This window comes from Vipera berus, assembly GCF_964194415.1.
Source record: "Vipera berus genome assembly, chromosome: Z".
Classification (NCBI taxonomy): domain Eukaryota; kingdom Metazoa; phylum Chordata; class Lepidosauria; order Squamata; family Viperidae; genus Vipera; species Vipera berus.
The window spans coordinates 25,699,662-25,721,331 of NC_138205.1; the positions used below are offsets into that span (position 1 = coordinate 25,699,662).

General features: G+C 37.7%; 3 protein-coding genes across 3 annotated transcripts; all 3 read right to left on the bottom strand.

Annotated features, from left to right (window-relative positions):
* Positions 1 to 214: 214 nt before the first annotated feature.
* LOC308678793 (olfactory receptor 4D1-like) lies at positions 215 to 1,141 on the bottom strand (the record flags this gene model as incomplete). The annotated part of the gene is made up of 1 exon (XM_081346024.1): positions 215 to 1,141. One exon carries the CDS (start codon positions 1,139 to 1,141, stop codon positions 215 to 217), a length of 927 nt encoding a protein of 308 aa, XP_081202150.1.
* Positions 1,142 to 10,918: 9,777 nt separating this feature from the next.
* Positions 10,919 to 11,845, bottom strand: LOC308678796 (olfactory receptor 4D1-like; the record flags this gene model as incomplete). The annotated part of the gene is made up of 1 exon (XM_081346029.1): positions 10,919 to 11,845. One exon carries the CDS (start codon positions 11,843 to 11,845, stop codon positions 10,919 to 10,921), a length of 927 nt encoding a protein of 308 aa, XP_081202155.1.
* Positions 11,846 to 16,760: 4,915 nt separating this feature from the next.
* LOC308678797 (olfactory receptor 4D1-like) lies at positions 16,761 to 17,687 on the bottom strand (the record flags this gene model as incomplete). The annotated part of the gene is made up of 1 exon (XM_081346030.1): positions 16,761 to 17,687. One exon carries the CDS (start codon positions 17,685 to 17,687, stop codon positions 16,761 to 16,763), a length of 927 nt encoding a protein of 308 aa, XP_081202156.1.
* Between the last annotated feature and the right edge of the window lie 3,983 nt (positions 17,688 to 21,670).

Genomic DNA, 21,670 nt, shown 5'->3' on the forward strand with positions numbered 1-21,670 from the left:
TACACAATTTACGGTGTCTCAACATCTTTTTATACTGTGGTGATGAAATTCGAATACAGTATTCCATATGTGGAATACTGCATCCCATTCATTTGTCCAGGAGTATAGCAAAATGAGTCAGCATGCTTTCTCCTTTTCCTGCTTGTATGTTACCAATTTAAAGAGCTGTGCCACAGAGTGGGGGGCTCAGCTCAAGTACACTGTGTGCTTCTATCTATTTAGAAAGATAACATTTTCTCATGAGCTTCTTAATGGTGACTTTCATCTCCTTATTCCGAAGAGTGAAGATCATGGAATTAAGCATTGGGGTCAAAAGAGTGTAGAGGACTGAAACAATCTTGTCTGCTGGAAATAACATGAAAGGACGGTCATAAATGAACATTCCTGGAACAAAAATTAAACACATAACTATGATCTGGGCAGCACAAGTGGAAAGGGCCTTGTGTTTGCCTTCTGTTATATGCCTCCTAATCTTTATTAAGATGGCTGCATATGACACAAGCAAAGTGAAGAAAATTAATGTCAGGAGAAGTCCACTATTGCAGACCATCAGAAGCTCAGGTGTGTATGTATCAGCACATGCCAGCTTGATAAGTTGAGGAATGTCACAGTAGAAATTGTCCAAAATGTTGGATTTGCAGAAATGGAGCTGAACGAGAATTCCAACCTGGATAATGGAGTGAGCAAAGCCACCTAACCATGCCCCTGCTACCAGTCCTATGCAAATTTCTTTCTTCATGATAATTAAATATTGCAGGGGCTTGTAAATAGCAACATATCTGTCAACAGCCATTGCAATTAGTAAGAAGACTACGGTGCCCCCTGTTAAGTGAAAGAAGAAAATCTGTATAATACACAAATTGTAGGAGATGGTATGAGTGTGGTAGAAGAGATTCCACAACATTTTGAGTGATGTGACAGAAGATTCACTGATGTCTACAACAGCCAAGTTAGCAAGGAAGAAATACATGGGTGTATGCAGAACTGGTGTGAGGGATACTGTGATTATAATGGTGAGATTTCCGAGCCAGGTTGTGGTATAAATGGCAAGGAAAAGGAAGAATAGAAGTGACTGCACCCTAGGGTCCTGGGAGAAGCCTAGGAGAATAAACTCCACTACAGCTGTTTGGTTGTTCTCCATTTAAAATCCTCTTAATGGGCTTAAATATTTTCCCCCTGAAATAATTGAAAAACATTGTGAATTATGTCAATTCTTCATGAAACAAATCACTGACAATACATATTATATGTTAGGAAGTTTTTCTTCTGATATCAGGTCAAAAGCTATCAAATTTTATTACTGTGCATATTTCAAGGGCATAGAAATCTCTTTACTTTAAAGTCATATAAAACCAAAACAAATCTTTTTGCCAGAGAAAATACAAACAAGACATATTATTTTAGCTTCTAAAAGTTAATGATCTATCTTTAATATAATTTACATTATGCATTTATTTGGCTTCATATTTTTTTTGCTTTCTTTTCATAAAATAGGTCATGACAGTGTAATATGTTGTGTATTGTTGTTCATCTCAGGTCATATTTACCTACTTTTAAGAACAGCTGAAGACCAGATTATTTTACTATGTCTTTACATATAAAACAATAGAACTCAAATAGGGTTTAATTACTTTTTCACATGACTGTATATTTAATGGTTTTAAAAAAAAAAAAATGAATAAAAAATGTAATTTACAGGACTTACAGACCATTCGAATCTGTTTATGCTTACTATACCACATTCGAAACTTATAAATTCACTGAAAAATATGAGAAATATGTGAGCAATATTATACCCTAACCAACAATAAAATACAAGTTAAATCAAAAACCATAAATTGCATATATGTTATACTACATAATAGGAAATCAATTTTGAACAATAAAATTCTTGAAAGTTATTTCATACTTACAGGTGATGATTGAAGTAGGTATAATTTTAATATGATGTTCATTTTATTTTGTATTTCAAGTTTTGTTAAAATAAAAAAGACACAACTTCATCCTGAAACTCTTCTATTCATCTAAAAGGAGAAGATGAAATTTCATTTCTCAGGCAACTATTTATATGAAGAATGAAGGAAAAACCTTTCCACCAAATTTCATTCAGCATCTCTTACCTTCACAAATAGGTAAAAATAAATATTGAAAATTAGCAAAAAAAGAAAAAGAAAAAAACCCAACCCCTCCACGATTCTCATTCTTTCAACTTTAAAAAGCAGATCTATTTCTAAAGTTCTGAATGTGCAATTCTGGAATTTACCAATACTTGATTTTCTTTTAATAAACAGACATTTAATAATACTTCCTCTCCAACCTTAGATAAGTTAACAGACAAAATGTACAATCTTTGGTATGAGTAGTAGTTGTATCATAACATTTTTAAAAAGTGGCAAAGGACTCATATTCAGAGGGACTCTGGAATCATCCTCAAGTTAATTTGTATTGGTAGATGTATTCCTACATCTACCAATCTTCATGAGGTTAGGAGCAAACTATGAACATGCTAACTCCAGGGACTCAAAACTCAAGAGAGGTTATTAAAATGCTATGGAAGTAGGTAGATAGAATTAACTTGCTATTCTTATATGAACCCATTAGAGAAATAGTCTACAGGTAATCCTTGCCCTAAGACCACATTTGGACACAAAAAGGCTGTCACTAAGTGAGGCAGTTGTTAAGTGAGTCAAACCCAATTTTAAAACCTTTTTTGCTGTGGCTGTTAAGCAAATCAGCACAGTCATTAAGAGTAAATCATGCAGTGGTTAAGCAAAATCAGTTTTCCCCCTTTGACTTTACTTGTCAAAGCTATGAAGGTTGCAAATGGTGATCACATGACTGAAGAATACCACAGCTGTCATAAAGACATACCAGTTGCCAAGTGTGTAAATTTTGATCACCTGACCATAGGGTTGCAGAAACAGTTATAAGTCACTTTTTTCAATACTGACAAAAATTTGAAGTTGCTAAATGAATGCTTGTAAGTCAAGGACCACCTGTATTCACAAGATTCAATGTTGATATATGAAAATCCACATACAATTACGTGTCATAACTATTTATAAAAGAGACATAAACCACATTAGTTTGTGGATTCAAGAGGTTGTGTTCCACAATTTTGGTGTGATGCAAACCTGACGACCATTCTTCTGGCAGCAGGGAGCTCTTTAGAAAGGCTGTAGGTGAGAATTTAATGTGTAAATGAATTCATGATAGGAAAGGAATTCCCTCAGATACAATGTGGTAAAAACCTTAAATATGGCCAGTAAAAGAATTTGTAGCTAGTAAAGATACTTGAATAATCTGATTTCAATATTGTACACAGGTTAGAAATGAATTGGATTTTCTAACTGAATTTTCTTGAATTATTATAATTTGATCACATTAAATGGCATGCCATCAACACTTATCCAAAGGACCCAAGTAGTCTATAAGGAAGAGCAAATGAAGAATAGGGGGGAAAACAAAATAAACAAACTCATGGCTAGGCAAAGAATTACAGGGCCAATACATTAAAACGAAAACAAAACAAAACGAAACCCTACAGGCAAAGCAGATAACAAGACCTGGCAATGGCTTAGAGCAGGAAAGTTAAAGAAATAGACAGATGAAGCTAATTATGGCTGAAGAAGATCAAGCCTTAGGAACAAATATATTGAAAGACAGAATCAAAAACACAGTTATGGATAGCAAATGCTGCCTCTGCAAGGAAGCTGAAAAAATAGTGGACTACCTAGTTAACTGCTGCAAGAGGATCATACAGACTGACTAGAAACAACAGTATGACAAATAACAACGATGTTATGTATGGGGTAGGAGCAGCAGCTCTGCAGGTACCACCAGGTGGCACTGTGCTGTGGCTGGATTGGCTGAACGTTTTTTGGCGGGAGATATGGATGGATGGATTGGCCAGAGTGATACCTGGCTAGTTAGATAAGGGGTCCAGTAACCCCCTTTGTCCAGTACACGCCTATTACCAATAAAGAGCTGACATGCAGTACTCATCTGTTTCTTCCTTGCCATGTGGTCCAGAACCCACTACACAATAGTGGCGATGAAGGTGGGATGCTGTTTCATTCAGAGCTGAGTCACTAGCTGAAGTCACTAGCTGAAATCACTGGATCGGAGGGAAAGAGTTCTTCCCTGATCCCTTGCCAAAGCAGCATCTTTGGACCAGTCAGACCATGGCAAAAACCACTCAGATTCGTGAGTTCGACATTCACCGGCCTGAGCAATGGGAATCGCACCTGGGCCAGGTTGAAGGGTACCTACTCATCAACCGAATTACTGAGAATCACATGAAAGCGGCGGCGCAACTGTATATCAGTGGGTCTGCTGTTTATGATGTGGCTGTCGGGTTGTTCGCCCTGACGCCTATCACAACTGTTCCCTACCATGACCTCATAAGCAAGCTGAACGGGCATTTTATGCCTAAGAGGTCTGAGAAGTCCTGTAGGTTCCAGTTTGTCCAGCGGATCCAGAGGCCAGGCGAGTCAACAACTGACTTCAATGCAGACATGCGACAAGCCCCTCATCTTTGCAAGTTTTCTGACTTAGAAGACCGCCTGCGAGATCGTATCACTTTAGGGCTGAGTGTCAAGTGGCTGCAGCAGAAGCTGCTTGTGAAGCCAAAAATTAGCCTGCAAGAGGTTTTGAACGAGGTCCAGGCATATGAGGTGGCCAGCGGCGATGGTCAAACAACCCACCCACCCAGCAGCAGCTCCGGGGGATCAGTGCACCAGGAAAGTGCTGCGTACAGGGGAGCGGACGATGACGAGATGGCAGAGATCGATGTGGTAGACCAGAGGCCGGCACAACAACAACTAACGCGACCGCGGGTAGACCAGGGGGCTCAGCGGAGACCGATGGTGTCGCAGAGAGCTGCCGGTGGGGCTGGTGCTGATGTTATTCTGGGAGCCGAAGCAACCAGTCCTAAGTGTGCCGGCTGTGGGGGAGCCATGCAAGAGTGACCTGCAGATTTCTCTTGGCTAAGTGCCGAATCTGCAGGAAAACAGACCACATCGCTGCAGTCTGCTGGAGCCATCAGAGGATTGAGGATGTGTTGCCAAAAGGTACTGGGACACCCCAAAATGTGACCTCCAATGCCGTAGTGGACCTTAAGGCTGTTTCCCACTTGGGGGTCCATTAGCTACTCATCCCCCAAATTATGCTAGAGGTCCACTTGCAGGGCATACCCTGTAAGATGGAGCTAGACTCTGGAGCTGCTGTCTCAATAATCTCTGAGGAGACAAGTGTGCGGCTGGAGCAAACAATGGGCTGTTTTAACACCAACTAACCTAAAACTAACTGACATCCAGCATGCTCCCATGAAAATTAAGGGGGAGGCCACACTGTCGGTGGGGTTCAGAGGGTTCTGTGGGAACTTGGATGTGTTGGTAGTTGATGGCCGAAGGACGAGCCTAGTGGGGCTGGACTGGTTTGGGGCTCTGGGCATAGGAATCTCAGGGATCCATAGGGTCCAGGCCACGAGCCTCGAATCCATCTGCAAAACATTTGCAGTTGTATTCAAGGACAAGCTTGGCACATACACAGGGCCACCCATCACGTTTAAGCTAAATCCCAATGTTATGCCCATTAGAATCAAACCCCGAAGGGTTCCTTTTGCCCTTAAAGGTAAAATAGAGAGGGAGTTAGGTAGGCTAGTGGACCAGGGGGTGTTAGAGCACATGGAAGGGGGTGAATGGGAGACCCCTATAGTTACCCCATTAAATGCTAATGGGGAGGTGAGGATCTGTGCTGACTACAAATGCAATGTGAACCGGGCCCTCAATTTTTATGCTTAGCCGGTTCCAACGGTCAGCCACATCCTTGCCTCTCTTCAGGGCAGCGCCATTTTTGCAAAGCTAGATTTGTCACAAGTGTAATAGCAGCTCCTGGTTACCCCAGAGACAGCTGACATGCAAACCATAGTAACACAGAGAGGAGCTTTCAGAGTTAACTGTTTACAGTTTGGTATCTCTGTAGCGCCAGGGATCTTTCAAGAAGTGATGGAGAAAACTCTGAAGGGCATTCCAGGAGTATGCCCTTACTTTGATGATGTCCTTATCGCTGGAAGTTCTGAGGAGGTATTGGCTGAAAGACTGCAGGCTGTCTGAAACAGATTTCGCTCTGCAGGGCTCAGACTTAAAAAAGACAAGTTCAGCATAGGGGTGACATCTACTGAGTTCCTAGGTTTCAGAATAGATGCTAAGGGGGTTCATCCTGCTGAATGCAAGATGAGGGCAATAAAAATGGCCCCCACTCTAAAAAACAAGGGGGAATTACAAGCTTTCCTGGGGCTCCTAAATTTTTATCATTCATTTCCTCCACACAAAGCTGTGATAGCTGAGCCTCTGCACAGGCTCCTAGACAAACAAGCTGTTTGGAATTGGACAAAGAGTCATGAAAAAAGTTTTAGGAAACTTAAAGAGCTACTGTCCAGTAACTCCACTGTCACCCACTTCATAGAGTCAAAACCTATTTGCATCACATGTGATGCATCCCCATACGGAGTGGGTGCTGTACTGAGCCATCTTGAAGACAATGGGGACCAAGTGCCCATTGCCTACTACTCACGCACATTGTCTAGGGCAGAAAGGAACTATGCTCAAATTGACAAGGAAGCCCTGGCCATAGTGGCTGGGGTCAAGAAATTCCATGATTACCTCTATGGCAGGTAATTTACCATATTCACAGATCATAAGCCTCTATTGGGTTTGTTCACAACAGACAAACAGATACCTCAAATATTATCACCCAGGTGGTCCATATTGCTATCTGCATACTCTTGCAAGTTAGTTCACAAACCTGGGAAAGAGATGGGCCATGCAGATGGATTAAGCAGTTTGCCTTTAGACAAGGCTGAACCTGATATAGCACCGGCAGCCCAGATACTGTCCATTCAGGATCTACCAGAGTGCCCCCTGCAGGCAAAAGACATAGCTGCTGAAACAGCAGCAGACAGAGTCCTAAGCAGAGTTCAGTCTTTGGTAGTCACAGGGTGGCAAGAAAAGTCTCCAGGAACCGAATTCCAGGCTTACTTCAATAGGAGGCACGAGTTGTCGGCACACAAGGGCTGCCTCTTATGGGGAAGCAGGGTCATCATTCCCAAAACACTGAGAAACACGGTCATTAAGTCATTACATGAAGGACATCCAGGAATATTCAGAATGAAAGCGTTAGCAAGAAGTTATCTGTGGTGGTCTGGTCTCGATAAGGCTATTGAGGAACAGGTTAGCAGTTGTTATGACTGCCAAATGTCCAGACCTGAGATGCCCCATGCACTCAAATGGGAAGAGACACACACTCCATGGTCCAGAGTACACATTGATTACACAGGCCCTTTCCAGGGACAGTTGTTCTTGGTGGTGGTAGACAGCCACTCTAAGTGGCTAGAAGTGATACCAGTCACTAGTATGACCTCAGCCAAAACCATCCAAGTGCTCAGGGGGCTCTTTGCCACACATGGCCTGCCAGAAGTATTAGTCTCAGATAATGGGGCCTCAATTCACCTCTGCTGAATTCCAGGCATTCACCAGGGCCAACTTGGTTAGGCATGTTTCAACGGCACCCTTCCACCCGTCAACTAATGGATTAGCAGAATGCATGGTAAGAACAACCAAAGACGCATTGCGGTGCATCATCAATGGTGACTGGCATCAACGGTTGGTACAGTTCCTGTTAGCTCAACACACCACACCCTGCACTGCCACAGAAGACTCCAGCGGAACTTCATTGGGCCAGAGGCTTATCACCAAATTGGACAGGCTGCACCCTGACAGAGTGGCTGCTGAGTCTGAGCATCCCAGAGTCTCTAGAGAATTTCTCAATAACGACTTGGTTTGGGCAAGAAACTATGGGCCAGGTCATTTTTGGATTCCGGGGGTGGTAGTTGACAGAACTGGGCCATTGTCCTACATTGTTGGGGTGGAGGGGAATCATCAGATCAGGCATCATGTAGATCAAATCAGGAAGCGGGTTCCTGAAGGGTCTCAGGGTGACCAATCACAACAAAAAACATTTGAACTAAACAAAGAAGCCCAGGGACTGGGTCAAACAGAACATTGGGACTAGGGCTCAACCATGACCGATGATGATTTGGAAGACCAGCAAGGACTGAGACGGTCTATCAGAACTCACAGACCACTGACATATCTTGCAGATTATGTGCAATCTTGAACAGGCCCAGAGCCATTCACAGTATATGATTGATTTCTGTTGTAATGTATTATGCATGCCAATTGTATTCCATATGTTTTTTTTTCTTTTAAGGGGGAAGGGGTGTTATGTATGGGGTAGGAGCAACAGCTCTGCAGGTGCCACCAGGTGGCGCTGTGCTGTGGCTGGATTGGCTGAAGGATTTTCGGTGAGAGATAAGGATGGATGGATTGAGCAGAGTGATACCTGGCTAGGTATACAAGGGGTCCAGGTAACCCCCTTTGTCCAGTACGCACCTATTACCAATATTTATTTATTTATTTATTTATTTATTTATTTATTTATTTATTTATTTATTTATTTATTTATTTATTTATTTATTTATCAGATTTATATACCACCCTTCTCCCGAGGCACTCAGGGCAGTGACAATAAAGAGCTGACATGCGGTACTCATCTGTTTCTTCCTTGCCATGCAGTCCAGAACCCACTACACAATAAACGGTGCATTGGAATACCTGCACAAAATACTCTTTGCCTGCAAGGAAGAATTGGTAACACCACAAAATTTTCAAAGTATTCAATTGAAAACGATGAAGCTAAATTGCTTTGGGACTTTGGAATTCAAACAGACAAACATCTGTCACATTTCCCAGACTTAATTTTTAATAAGAAAAATTGAAAAGTCTAAATAATGAATATTACAATAGCAGAATATTCCAATAGCAGAACAGGATTGGAGAGTTATACCACTCTTGCTTCTCTTCTCTTCATTTTCTAGTAAGATAGATCAACTTCAAGCAGAATTAGCAGAGGTCAACTATATGGTAGAAGCAGAGATCTTGTAGTTATGTAAGTTCCCCAACACATATTACTGGTCACTTCTTCGCTTGAGCACTCATCATGCTTGGGTAAGTAGCATAATAGAGATGAATTAGTCATGTGACTTGACTTTTTTTTCTTCTTCTCCTGCTTGGCTTTAAGTATTGCAGTCTAAGGTGTCTGAACATCTGATCTCTCTTCAATATTTTTATGAGACTCGACCATATACCTCCATCTTGTACTTGACCAGAAATATTATACCATTTAAGCCTTGATTTGGTGTCTGGAGATTGTAAGGCATCGAATAGGAAGAAACAAGCTGAAATTCAGTCCCTGCAACTTGGAATTGCTGTTATCTAGAAACCATCTACCTTTTTGTTAGCTCTGGTAGAGATAAGATTGTATCACTTGAAGTCACATACCTCCTTCTACACAACAAGTAGACAAAGTGTCTAGGACAGCCTTTGCTTACTTTTGGTTAATGCTTCACTGGAGTAGGGAACTCTGGCAACAATAACTGATGTGTTCATCACTTCTTTGATAAATTATTTCAGTGTGCTTTTTCATCAGGTTATTGATTAGTAGCCACAATGGTTCTGAAGAATTAGGGCTCTTCTGTGTAGAGTAGATTTGCATATTTGGAGTCTTACATGTCACCGTACATTAATTATAATGTTCAAATGCATTCTTATTCACAACCAACACCTTGAAATCCAATTACAAATGAAGGTTGAAAGAACTCACAATCAATACTTCCTGGGCAATACAAGCCCATTCAGAACCTATTCCAATATTTAGTGTGTGTGTGTGTATGTGTGTGTGTGTGTGTGTGTAAAAATAACACCACTTTTATTGTGTGTAGATTAAATTAAGACTTGTTTTCCCTTATATAGTCCACTACAGAGATAAAATTCTCTCATGCAGAAAGAACCGTGTTACTCACATTCTGGTGTGTATTGTTGTCACATAGAAATTTGGATGTAAGTGAACACATTGGACAAATAATGACTTTTTAAAACTTCTGTTTACTAACATTTATGACCACCATGCTTGCAAACAATCACTAATTGAGATAGTTGCTAATTGAGAAGTTGCCATAATCAGGTATCTGCAGGAATTGTTTCTTTCATTTGTTCTTTAAATGAGAAAGAAAGAATTTTATCTAAATGAGATGGCAGTAAACACCAAACTTCACTTCTCCTCCCTCCCCCTGTGAATGAGAGACACACAGAGGGAGTAGTTCACTTAGTGACCATTTCAGTTAGGAACCATTTCACTGAATGGAAAGATTTATACTTTCATTCCCCACCATCCACTCAGAGCTGAAGAAGCTTCTTGGATGAGAAGTGAAATATCTTCAAAGAAAAACAAGAAAGTCCAGTTGCCTTGTGAAAAAGCATCTATGACCTGGATGACTGAGAATCTCCATAGACATTTCACTGAATGCCTTGTGGTCACTATAGGAGGAGAGATTGTATTTAATTCAACATTGTGCAATTAGTTAATATAATGATTAATGTACAACAATACCCTACAAGCATGTTAATTAAAACCCAGAGTGTACTGGATTGGCAACATATGCAACACATGCAAAATTTATGCCAGAATGGTGACAAACTAATAAAAAAAATCTGAAGAACAATACTCTATATGAATAAAATTTAAATATAAATAGAAAATACAGAGCACTAATGTCTTACAGGGAAAAGAAAACAAAGAGCCCATACATTCAACTTCTTCAGGGTTGCTTCATATTGAAGTAAACCAAATGTGTGCTCCGAGTTGTGAAACATGCCTAAAAAAATAGTCATTTGTCCACTGAGCACAACAAATTTTCACGTTGCATATTTACTAATTCAGGAGCAATGCCATGGAGTTGGGGACTGAATTTTAAATTATTCTGGAAGTTTTCCCACAGGGTAGAATGTGGTGCTTTTGTCTATTTTGAAAGATAGCATTTTCTCATGAGCTTCTTAATGGTGACTTTCATCTCCTTATTCCGAAGAGTGAAGATCATGGAATTCAGCATTGGGGTCAAAAGAGTGTAGAGGACTGAAACAATCTTGTCTGCTGGAAATACCTTGAAAGGACGGTCATAAATGAACATCCCTGGAACAAAATGTAAACTCATAACTATGATCTGGGCAGCACAAGTGGAAAGGGCCTTGTGTTTGCCTTCTGTTATATGCCTCCTAATCTTTACTAAGATGGCTGCATATGACACAAGCAAAGTGAAGAAAATTAATGTTAGGAGAAGTCCACTATTGCAGACCATCAGAAGCTCAGGTGTGTATGTATCAGCACATGCCAGCTTGATAAGTTGAGGAATGTCACAGTAGAAATTGTCCAAAATGTTGGATTTGCAGAAAGGGAGCTGAAGGAGAATTCCAACCTGGATAATGGAGTGAGCAAAGCCACCTAACCATGCCCCTGCTACCAGTCCTATGCAAATTTCTTTCTTCATGATAATTAAATATTGTAGGGGCTTGTAAATAGCAATATATCTGTCAACAGCCATTGCAATTAGTAAGAAGACTACGGTGCCCCCTGTTAAGTGAAAGAAGAAAATCTGTATAATGCACAAATTGTAGGAGATGGTATGTGTGTGGTAGAAGAGATTCCACAACATTTTGAGTGATGTGACAGAAGATTCAGTGATGTCTACAAAAGCTAAGTTAGCAAGCAAGAAATACATGGGTGTATGCAGAACTGGTGTGAGGGATACTGTGATTATAATGGTGGAATTTCCAAGCCAAGTTGTGGTATAAATGGCAAGGAAAAGGAAGAATAGAAGTGACTGCACCCTAGGGTCCTGGGAGAAGCCTAGGAGAATAAACTCCACTACAGCTGTTTGGTTGTTCTCCATTTAAAATCCTCTTAATGGGTTTAAGTATTTTCCCCCTGAAATAATTGAAAAACATTGTGAATTATGTCAATTCTTCCTGAAACAAATCACCGACAATACATCTTATATGTTAGGAAGTTTTTCTTCTGATATCAGGTCAAAAGCTATCAAATTTTATTACTGTGCATATTTCAAGGGCATAGAAATCTCTTTACTTTAAAGTCATATAAAACCAAAATAAATCTTTTTGGCAGAGAAAATACAAACAAGACATATTATTTTAGCTTCTAAAATTTAATGATCTATCTTTAATATAATTTACATTATGCATTTATTTGGCTTCATTTTTTTTTGCTTTCTTTTCATAATTAGGTCATGACAGTGTAATATGTTGTGTATCTGAGGTCATATTTACCTGCTTTTAAGAACAGCTGAAGACCAGATTATTTTACTATGTCTTTACATATAAAACAATAGAACTCAAAGAGGGTTTAATTACTTTTTCACATGACTGTATATTTATTGGTTTTTTTTTAAAAAAAAATGAATAAAAAATGTAATTTACAGGACTTACAGGCCATTCCAATCTGTTTATGCTTACTATACCACATTCCAAACTTATAAATTCACTGAAAAATATGAGAAATATGTGAGCAATATTATACCCTAACCAACAATAAAATACAAGTTAAATCAAAAACCATAAATTGCATATATGTTATACTACCTAATAGGAAATCAATTTTGAACAATAAAATTCTTGAAAGTCATTTCATACTTACAGGTGATGATTGAAGTAGTTATAATTTAATATGATGTTCATTTTATTTTGTATTTCAAGTTTTATTAAAATAAAAAAGACACAACTTCATCCTGAAACTCTTCTATTCATCTAAAAGGAGAAGATGAAAATTCATTTCTCAGGCAACTATTTATATGAAGAATGAAGCAAAAACCTTTCCACCAAATTTCATTCAGCATCTCTTACCTTCACAAATAGGTAAAAATAAATATTGAAAATTAGCAAAAAAAAAAGAAAGAAAAAGAAAAAACAACAACCCCTCCACGATTCTCATTCTTTCAACTTTAAAAAGCAGATCTATTGCTAAAGTTCTGAATGTGCAATTCTGGAATTTACCAATACTTGATTTTCTTTTAATACACAGACATTTAGTAATACTTCCTCTCCAACCTTAGATAAGTTAACAGACAAAATGTACAATCTTTGGTATGAGTAGTAGTTGTATCATAACATTTTTAAAAAGTGGCAAAGGACTCATATTCAGAGGGACTCCGAAATCATCCTCAAGTTAATTTGTATTGGTAGATGTATTCCTACATCTACCAATCTTCATGAGGTTAGGAGCAAACTATGAACATGCTAACTCCAGGGACTCAAAACTCAAGAGAGGTTATTAAAATGCTGTGGAAGTAGATAGATAGAAATAAGCTTGCTATTCTTATATGAACCCATTAGAGAAATAGTCGACAGGTAATCCTTGCCCTAAGACCACATTTGGACACAAAAAGGCTGTCACTAAGTGAGGCAGTTGTTAAGTGAGTCAAACCCAATTTTAAAACCTTTTTTGCTGTGGCTGTTAAGCAAATCAGCACAGTCATTAAGAGTAAATCATGCAGTGGTTAAGGAAAATCAGTTTTCCCCCTTTGACTTTACTTGTCAAAGCTATGAAGGTTGCAAATGGTGATCACATGACTGAAGAATACCACAGCTGTCATAAAGACATACCAGTTGCCAAGTGTGTAAATTTTGATCACCTGACCATAGGGTTGCAGAAACAGTTATAAGTCACTTTTTTCAATACTGACAAAAATTTGAAGTTGCTAAATGAATGCTTGTAAGTCAAGGACCACCTGTATTCACAAGATTCAATGTTGATATATGAAAATCCACATACAATTACGTGTCATAACTATTTATAAAAGAGACATAAACCACATTAGTTTGTGGATTCAAGAGGTTGTGTTCCACAATTTTGGTGTGATGCAAACCTGACGACCATTCTTCTGGCAGCAGGGAGCTCTTTAGAAAGGCTGTAGGTGAGAATATAATGTGTAAATAAATTCATGATAGGAAAGAAATTCCCTCAGATACAATGTGGTAAAAACCTTAAATATGGCCAATAAAAGAATTTGTAACTAGTAAAGATACTTGAATAATCTGATTTCAATATTCTACACAGGTTAGAAATGAATTGAATTTTCTAACTGAATTTTCTTGAATTATTATAATTTGATCACATTAAATGGCATGCCATCAACACTTATCCAAAGGACCCAAGTAGTCTATAAGGAAGAGCAAATGAAGAATAGGGGGAAAACCAAAATAAACAAACTCATGGCTAGGCAAAGAATTAAAGGGCCAATACATTAAAACGAAAACAAAACAAAACAAAACCTTACAGGCAAAGCAGATAACAAGACCTGGCAATGGCTTAGAGCAGGAAAGTTAAAGAAATAGACAGATGAAGCTAATTATGGCTGAAGAAGATCAAGCCTTAGGAACAAATATATTGAAAGACAGAATCAAAAACACAGTTATGGATAGCAAATGCTGCCTCTGCAAGGAAGCTGAAAAAATAGTGGACTACCTAGTTCACTGCTGCAAGAGGATCATACAGACTGACTAGAAACAACAGTATGACAAATAGCAACAATGGTGCATTGGAATACCTGCACAAAATACTCTTTGCCTGCAAGCAAGAATTGGTAACACCACAAAATTGACCAAGTATTCAACTGAAAATGATGAAGCTAAATTGCTTTGCGACTTTGGAATTCAAACAGACAAACATCTGTCACATTTCCCAGACTTATTTTTTAATAAAAAAAATTGAAAAGTCTAAATAATGAATATTACAATAGTAGAATATTCCAATAGCAGAACAGGATTGGAGAGTTATACCACTCCTGCTTCTCTTCTCTTCATTTTCTAGGAAGATGGATCAACTTCAAGCAGAATTAGCAGAGGTCAACTATATGGTAGAAGCAGAGCCCTTGTAGTTATGTAAGTTCCCCAACACTACTGGTCACTTCTTCCCTTGAGCACTCATCATGCTTCGGTAAGTAGCATAGTAGAGATGAATTAGTCATGTGACCTGTCTTTTTTCTCTCCTGCTTGGCTTTAAGTATTGCAGTCTAAGGTGTCTGAACATCTGATCTTTCTTCAATATTTTTAGGAGACTCGACCATTTACCTCCATCTTCTACTTGACCAGAAATGTTATACCATTTAAGCCTTGATTTGGTGTCTGGAGATTGTAAGGCATCGAATAGGAAGAAACAAGCTGAAATTCAGTCCCTGCAACTTGGAATTGCTGTTATCTAGAAACCATCTACCTGTTTGTTAGCTCTGGTAGAGATAGGATTATATCACTTGAAGTCACATACCTCCTTCTACACAACAAGTAGACAATGTGTCAAGGACAGCCTTTGCTTACTTTTGGTTGATGCTTCACTGGAGTAGAGAACTCTGGCAACAATAACTGATGTGTTCATCACTTCTTTGATAAATCATTTCAATGGGCTTTTTCATCAAGTTATTGATCAGTAGCCACAATGGTTCTGAAGAATTAGGGCTCTTCTGTGTAGAGTAGATTTGCATATTTGGAGTCTTACATGTCACCGTACATTAATTATAATGTTCAAATGCATTCTTATTCACAACCAACACCTTGAAATCCAATTACAAATGAAGGTCAAAAGAACTCACAATCAATACTTCCTGGGCAATACAAGCCCATTCAGAACTTATTCCACTATTTAGTGTCTGTGTGTTTGTATGTGTGTGTGTGTGTGTGTGTAAAAATAACCGCACTTTTATTGTGTGTAGATTAAATTAAGACTTGTTTTCCCTTATATAGTCCACTACAGAGATAAAATTCTCTCATGCAGAAAGAACAGTGTTATTCACATTCTGGTGTGTATTGTTGTCACATAGAAATTTGGATTTAAGTGAACACATTGGACAAATAATGACTTTTCAAAACTTCTGTTTACTAACATTTATGACCACCATGCTTGCAAACAATCACTAATTGAGATAGTTGCTAATTGAGAAGTGGCCATAATCAGGTATCTGCAGGAATTGTTTCTTTCATTTGTTCTTTAAATGAGAAAGAAAGAATTTTATCTAAATGAGATGGCAGTAAACACCAAACTTCACTTCTCCCCTTTCCCCCTGTGAATGAGAGACACACAGAGGGAGTAGTTCACTTAGTGACCATTTCAGTTAGGAACCATTTCACTGAATGGAAAGATTTATACTTTCATTCCCCACCATCCACTCAGAGCTGAAGAAGCTTCTTGGATGAGAAGTGAAATATCTTCAAAGAAAAACAAGAAAGTCCAGTTGCCTTGTGAAAAAGCATCTTTGGAATAACTATGACCTGGATGACTGAGAATCTCCATAGACATTTCACTGAATGCCTTGTGGTCACTATAGGAGGAGAGATTGTATTTAATTCAACATTGTGCAATTAGTTAATATAATAATTAATGTACAACAATACCCTACAAGCATGTTAATTAAAACCCAGAGTGTACTGGATTGGCAACATATGCAACACATGCAAAATTTATGCCAGAATGGTGACAAACTAATAAAAAAATCTGAAGAACAATACTCTATATGAATAAAATTTAAATATAAATAGAAAGTACAGAGCAATAATGTCTTACAGGGAAAAGAAAACAAAGAGCCCATACATTCAACTTCTTCAGGGTTGCTTCATATTAAAATAAACCAAATGTGTGCTCCGAGTTGTGAAACATGCCTATAAAAATAGTCATTTGTCCACTGAGCACAACAAATTTTCACGTTGCATATTTACTAATTCAAGAGCAATGCCATGGAGTGGGGGACTGAACTTTAAATTATTCTGGAAGTTTTCCCACAGGGTAGAATGTGGTGCTTTTGTCTATTTTGAAAGATAGCATTTTCTCATGAGCTTCTTAATGGTGACTTTCATCTCCTTATTCCGAAGAGTGAAGATCATGGAATTCAGCATTGGGGTCAAAAGAGTGTAGAGGACTGAAACAATCTTGTCTGCTGGAAATACTTTGAAAGGACGGTCATAAATGAACATCCCTGGAACAAAATTTAAACTCATAACTATGATCTGGGCAGCACAAGTGGAAAGGGCCTTGTGTTTGCCTTCTGTTATATGCCTCCTAATCTTTACTAAGATGGCTGCATATGACACAAGCAAAGTGAAGAAAATTAATGTCAGGAGAAGTCCACTATTGCAGACCATCAGAAGCTCAGGTGTGTATGTATCAGCACATGCCAGCTTGATAAGTTGAGGAATGTCACAGTAGAAATTGTCCAAAATGTTGGATTTGCAGAAAGGGAGCTGAAGGAGAATTCCAACCTGGATAATGGAGTGAGCAAAGCCACCTAACCATGCCCCTGCTACCAGTCCTATGCAAATTTCTTTCTTCATGATAATTAAATATTGCAGGGGCTTGTAAATAGCAACATATCTGTCAACAGCCATTGCAATTAGTAAGAAGACTACGGTGCCCCCTGTTAAGTGAAAGAAGAAAATCTGTATAATGCACAAATTGTAGGAGATGGTATGTGTGTGGTAGAAGAGATTCCACAACATTTTGAGTGATGTGACAGAAGATTCAGTGATGTCTACAACAGCCAAGTTAGCAAGCAAGAAATACATGGGTGTATGCAGAACTGGTGTGAAGGATACAGTGATTATAATGGTGGAATTTCCAAGCCAAGTTATGGTATAAATGGCAAGGAAAAGGAAGAATAGAAGTGACTGCACCCTAGGGTCCTGGGAGAAGCCTAGGAGAATAAACTCCACTACAGCTGTTTGGTTGTTCTCCATTTAAAATCCTCTTAATGGGTTTAAGTATTTCCCCCCTGAAATAATTGAAAAAAACGTTGTGAATCATGTCAATTCTTCCTGAAACAAATCACCGACAATACATATTATACAGTATGTTAGGAAGTTTTTCTTCTGATATCAGGTCAAAAGCTATCAAATTTTATTACTGTGCATATTTCAAGGGCATAGAAATCTCTTTACTTTAAAGTCATATAAAACCAAAATAAATCTTTTTGGCAGAGAAAATACAAACAAGACATATTATTTTAGCTTCTAAAAGTTAATGATCTATCTTTAATATAATTTACATTATGCATTTATTTGGCTACATTTTTTTGCTTTCTTTTCATAAAATAGGTCATGATAGTGTAATATGTGGGGTATTCTTGTTCATCTGAGGTCATATTTACCTACTTTTAAGAACAGCTGAAGACCAGATTATTTTACTATGCCTTTACATATAAAACAATAGAACTCAAAGAGGGTTTAATTAGTTTTCACATGACTGTATATTTATTGACTTTTTAAAAATAAAAATAAAAAATGAATTAAAAATGTAGTCATTTACAGGACTTACAGACCATTCCAATCTGTTTATGCTTACTAATAACCACATTCGAAACTTATAAATTCACTGAAAAATATGAGAAATATGTGAGCAATATTATACCCTAACCAACAATAAAATACAAGTTAAATAAAAAACCATAAATTGCATATATGTTATACTACATAATAGGAAATCAATTTTGAACAGTAAAATTCTTGAAAGTCATTTCAAACTTACAGGTGATTGAAGTAGTTATAATTTTAATATGATGTTCATTTTATTTTATATTTCAAGTTCTGTTAAAATAAAAAAGACACAACCTCATCCTGAAACTCTTCTATTCATCTAAAAGGAGAAGATGGAATTTCATTTCTCAGGCAACTATTTATATGAAGAATGAAGCAAAAACCTTTCCACCAAATTTCATTCAGCATCTCTTACCTTCACAAATAGGTAAAAATAAATATTTAAAATTAGCAAAAAAAGAAAAAGAAAAAACAACAACCCCTCCACAATTCTCATTCTTTCAACTTTAAAAAGCAGATCTATTTCTAAAGTTCTGAATGTGCAATTCTGGAATTTACCAATACTTGATTTTCTTTTAATAAACTGACATTTAATAATACTTCCTCTCCAACCTTAGATAAGTTAACAGACAAAATGTACAATCTTTGGTATGAGTAGTAGTTGTATCATAACATTTTTAAAAAGTGGCAAAGGATTCATATTCAGAGGGACTCTGGAATCAAAAGTTAATTTGTATTGATAGATGTATTCCTACATCGACCAATCTTCATGAGGTTAGGAGCAAACTATGAACATGCTAACTCCAGGGACTCAAAACTCAAGAGAGGTTATTAAAATGCTGTGGAAGTAGATAGATAGAAATAAGCTTGCTATTCTTATATGAACCCATTAGAGAAACAGTCTACAGGTAATCCTTGCCCTAAGACCACATTTGGACACAAAAGGCTGTCACTAAGTGAGGCAGTTGTTAAGTGAGTCAAACCCAATTTTAAAACCTTTTTTGCTGTGGCTGTTAAGCAAATTAGCACAGTCATTAAGAGTAAATCATGCAGTTGTTAAGGAAAATCAGTTTTCCCCCTTTGACTTTACTTGTCAAAGCTATGAAGGTTGCAAATGGTGATCACATGACTGAAGAATACTACAGCTGTCATAAAGACATACCAGTTGCCAAGTGCGTAAATTCTGATCACCTGACCATAGGGTTGCTGAAACAGTTATAAGTCACTTTTTTCAATACTGACAAAAATTTGAAGTTGCTAAATGAATGCTTGTAAGTCAAGGACCACCTGTATTCACAAGATTCAATGTTGATATATGAAAATCCACATACAATTACGTGTCATAACTACTTATAAAAGAGACATAAACCGCATTAGTTTGTGGATTCAAGAGGTTGTGTTCCACAATTTTGGTGTGATGCAAACCTGACGACCATTCTTCTGGCAGCAGGGAGCTCTTTAGAAAGGCTGTAGGTGAGAATTTAATGTGTAAATAAATTCATGATAGGAAAGAAATTCCCTCAGATACAAGGTGGTAAAAACCTTAAATATGGCCAATAAAAGAATTTGTAACTAGTAAAGATACTTGAATAATCTGATTTCAATATTGTACACAGGTTAGAAATGAATTGGATTTTCTAACTGAATTTTCTTGAATTATTATAATTTGATCACATTAAATGGCATGCCATCAACAATTACCAAAGGACCCAAGTAGTCTATAAGGAAGAGCAAATGAAAACCAAAATAAACAAACTCATGGCTAGGCAAAGAATTAAAGGGCCAATACATTAAAACGAAAACAAAACAAAACAAAACCTTACAGGCAAAGCAGATAACAAGACCTGGCAATGGCTTAGAGCAGGAAAGTTAAAGAAATAGACAGATGAAGCTAATTATGGCTGAAGAAGATCAAGCCTTAGGAACAAATATATTGAAAGACAGAATCAAAAACACAGTTATGGATAGCAAATGCTGCCTCTGCAAGGAAGCTGAAAAATAGTGGACCACCTAGTTAACTGCTGCAAGAGGATCATACAGACTGACTAGAAACAACAGTATGACAAATAGCAACAATGGTGCAGTGGAATACCTGCACAAAATACTCTTTGCCTGCAAGCAAGAATTGGTAACACCACAAAATTGACCAAGTATTCAACTGAAAATGATGAAGCTAAATTGCTTTGGGACTTTGGAATTCAAAGAAACATCTGTCACATTTCCCAGACTTAATTTTTAATAAGAAAAATTGAAAAGTCTAAATAATGAATATTACAATAGTAGAATATTCCAATAGCAGAACAGGATTGGAGAGTTATACCACTCCTGCTTCTCTTCTCTTCATGTTCTAGTAAGATGGATCAACTTCAAGCAGAATTAGCAGAGGTCAACTATATGGTAGAAGCAGAGCCCTTGTAGTTATGTAAGTTCCCCAACACTACTGGTCACTTCTTCCCTTGAGCACTCATCATGCTTGCATAAGTAGCACAGTAGAGATGAATTAGTCATGTGATTTGTCTTTTTCTTCTTCTCCTGATTGGCTTTAAATATTGCAGTCTGATGTGTCTGAACATCTGATCTCTCTTCAATATTTTTATGAGACTCGACCATATACCTCCATCTTGTACTTGACCAGAAATGATATACTGTTTAAGCCTTGATTTTGTATATGGAGATTGTAAGGCATTGAATAGGAACAAACAAGCTGAAATTCAGTCCCTGCAACTTGGAATTGCTGTTATCTAGAAACCATCTACTTTTTTGTTAGCTCTGGTAGAGATAAGATTGTATCTCTTGAAGTCACATACCTCCTTCTACACAAGGAGTAGACAATGTGTCCAGGACAGCCTTTGCTTACTTTTGGTTGATGCTTCACTTGTGACCCTTCCTGGTGTAGGGAACTCTGGCAACAATAACTGATGTGTTCATCACTTCTTTGATAAATCATTTCAATGTGCTTTTTCATCAAGTTATTGATTAGTAGCCACAATGGTTCTGAAGTATTAGGGCTCTTCCATGTAGAGTAGATTTGCATATTTGGAGTCCTACATGTCACCGTACATTAATTATAATGTTCAAATGCACTGTTAATCACAACCAACACCTTGAAATCCAATTACAAATGAAGGTCGAAAGAACTCAAAATCAATACTTCCTGAGCAATACAAGCCCATTCAGAACTTATTCCACTATCTAGTATGTGTGTGTGTGTGTGTGTGTGTGTGTAAAAATAACACCACTTTTATTGTGTGTAGATTAAATTAAGACTTGTTTTCCCTTATATAGTCCACTACAGAGATAAAATTCTCTCATGCAGAAAGAACCGTGTTACTCACATTCTGGTGTGTATTGTTGTCCCATAGAAATTTGGATGTAAGTGAACACATTGCACAAATAATGACTTTTTA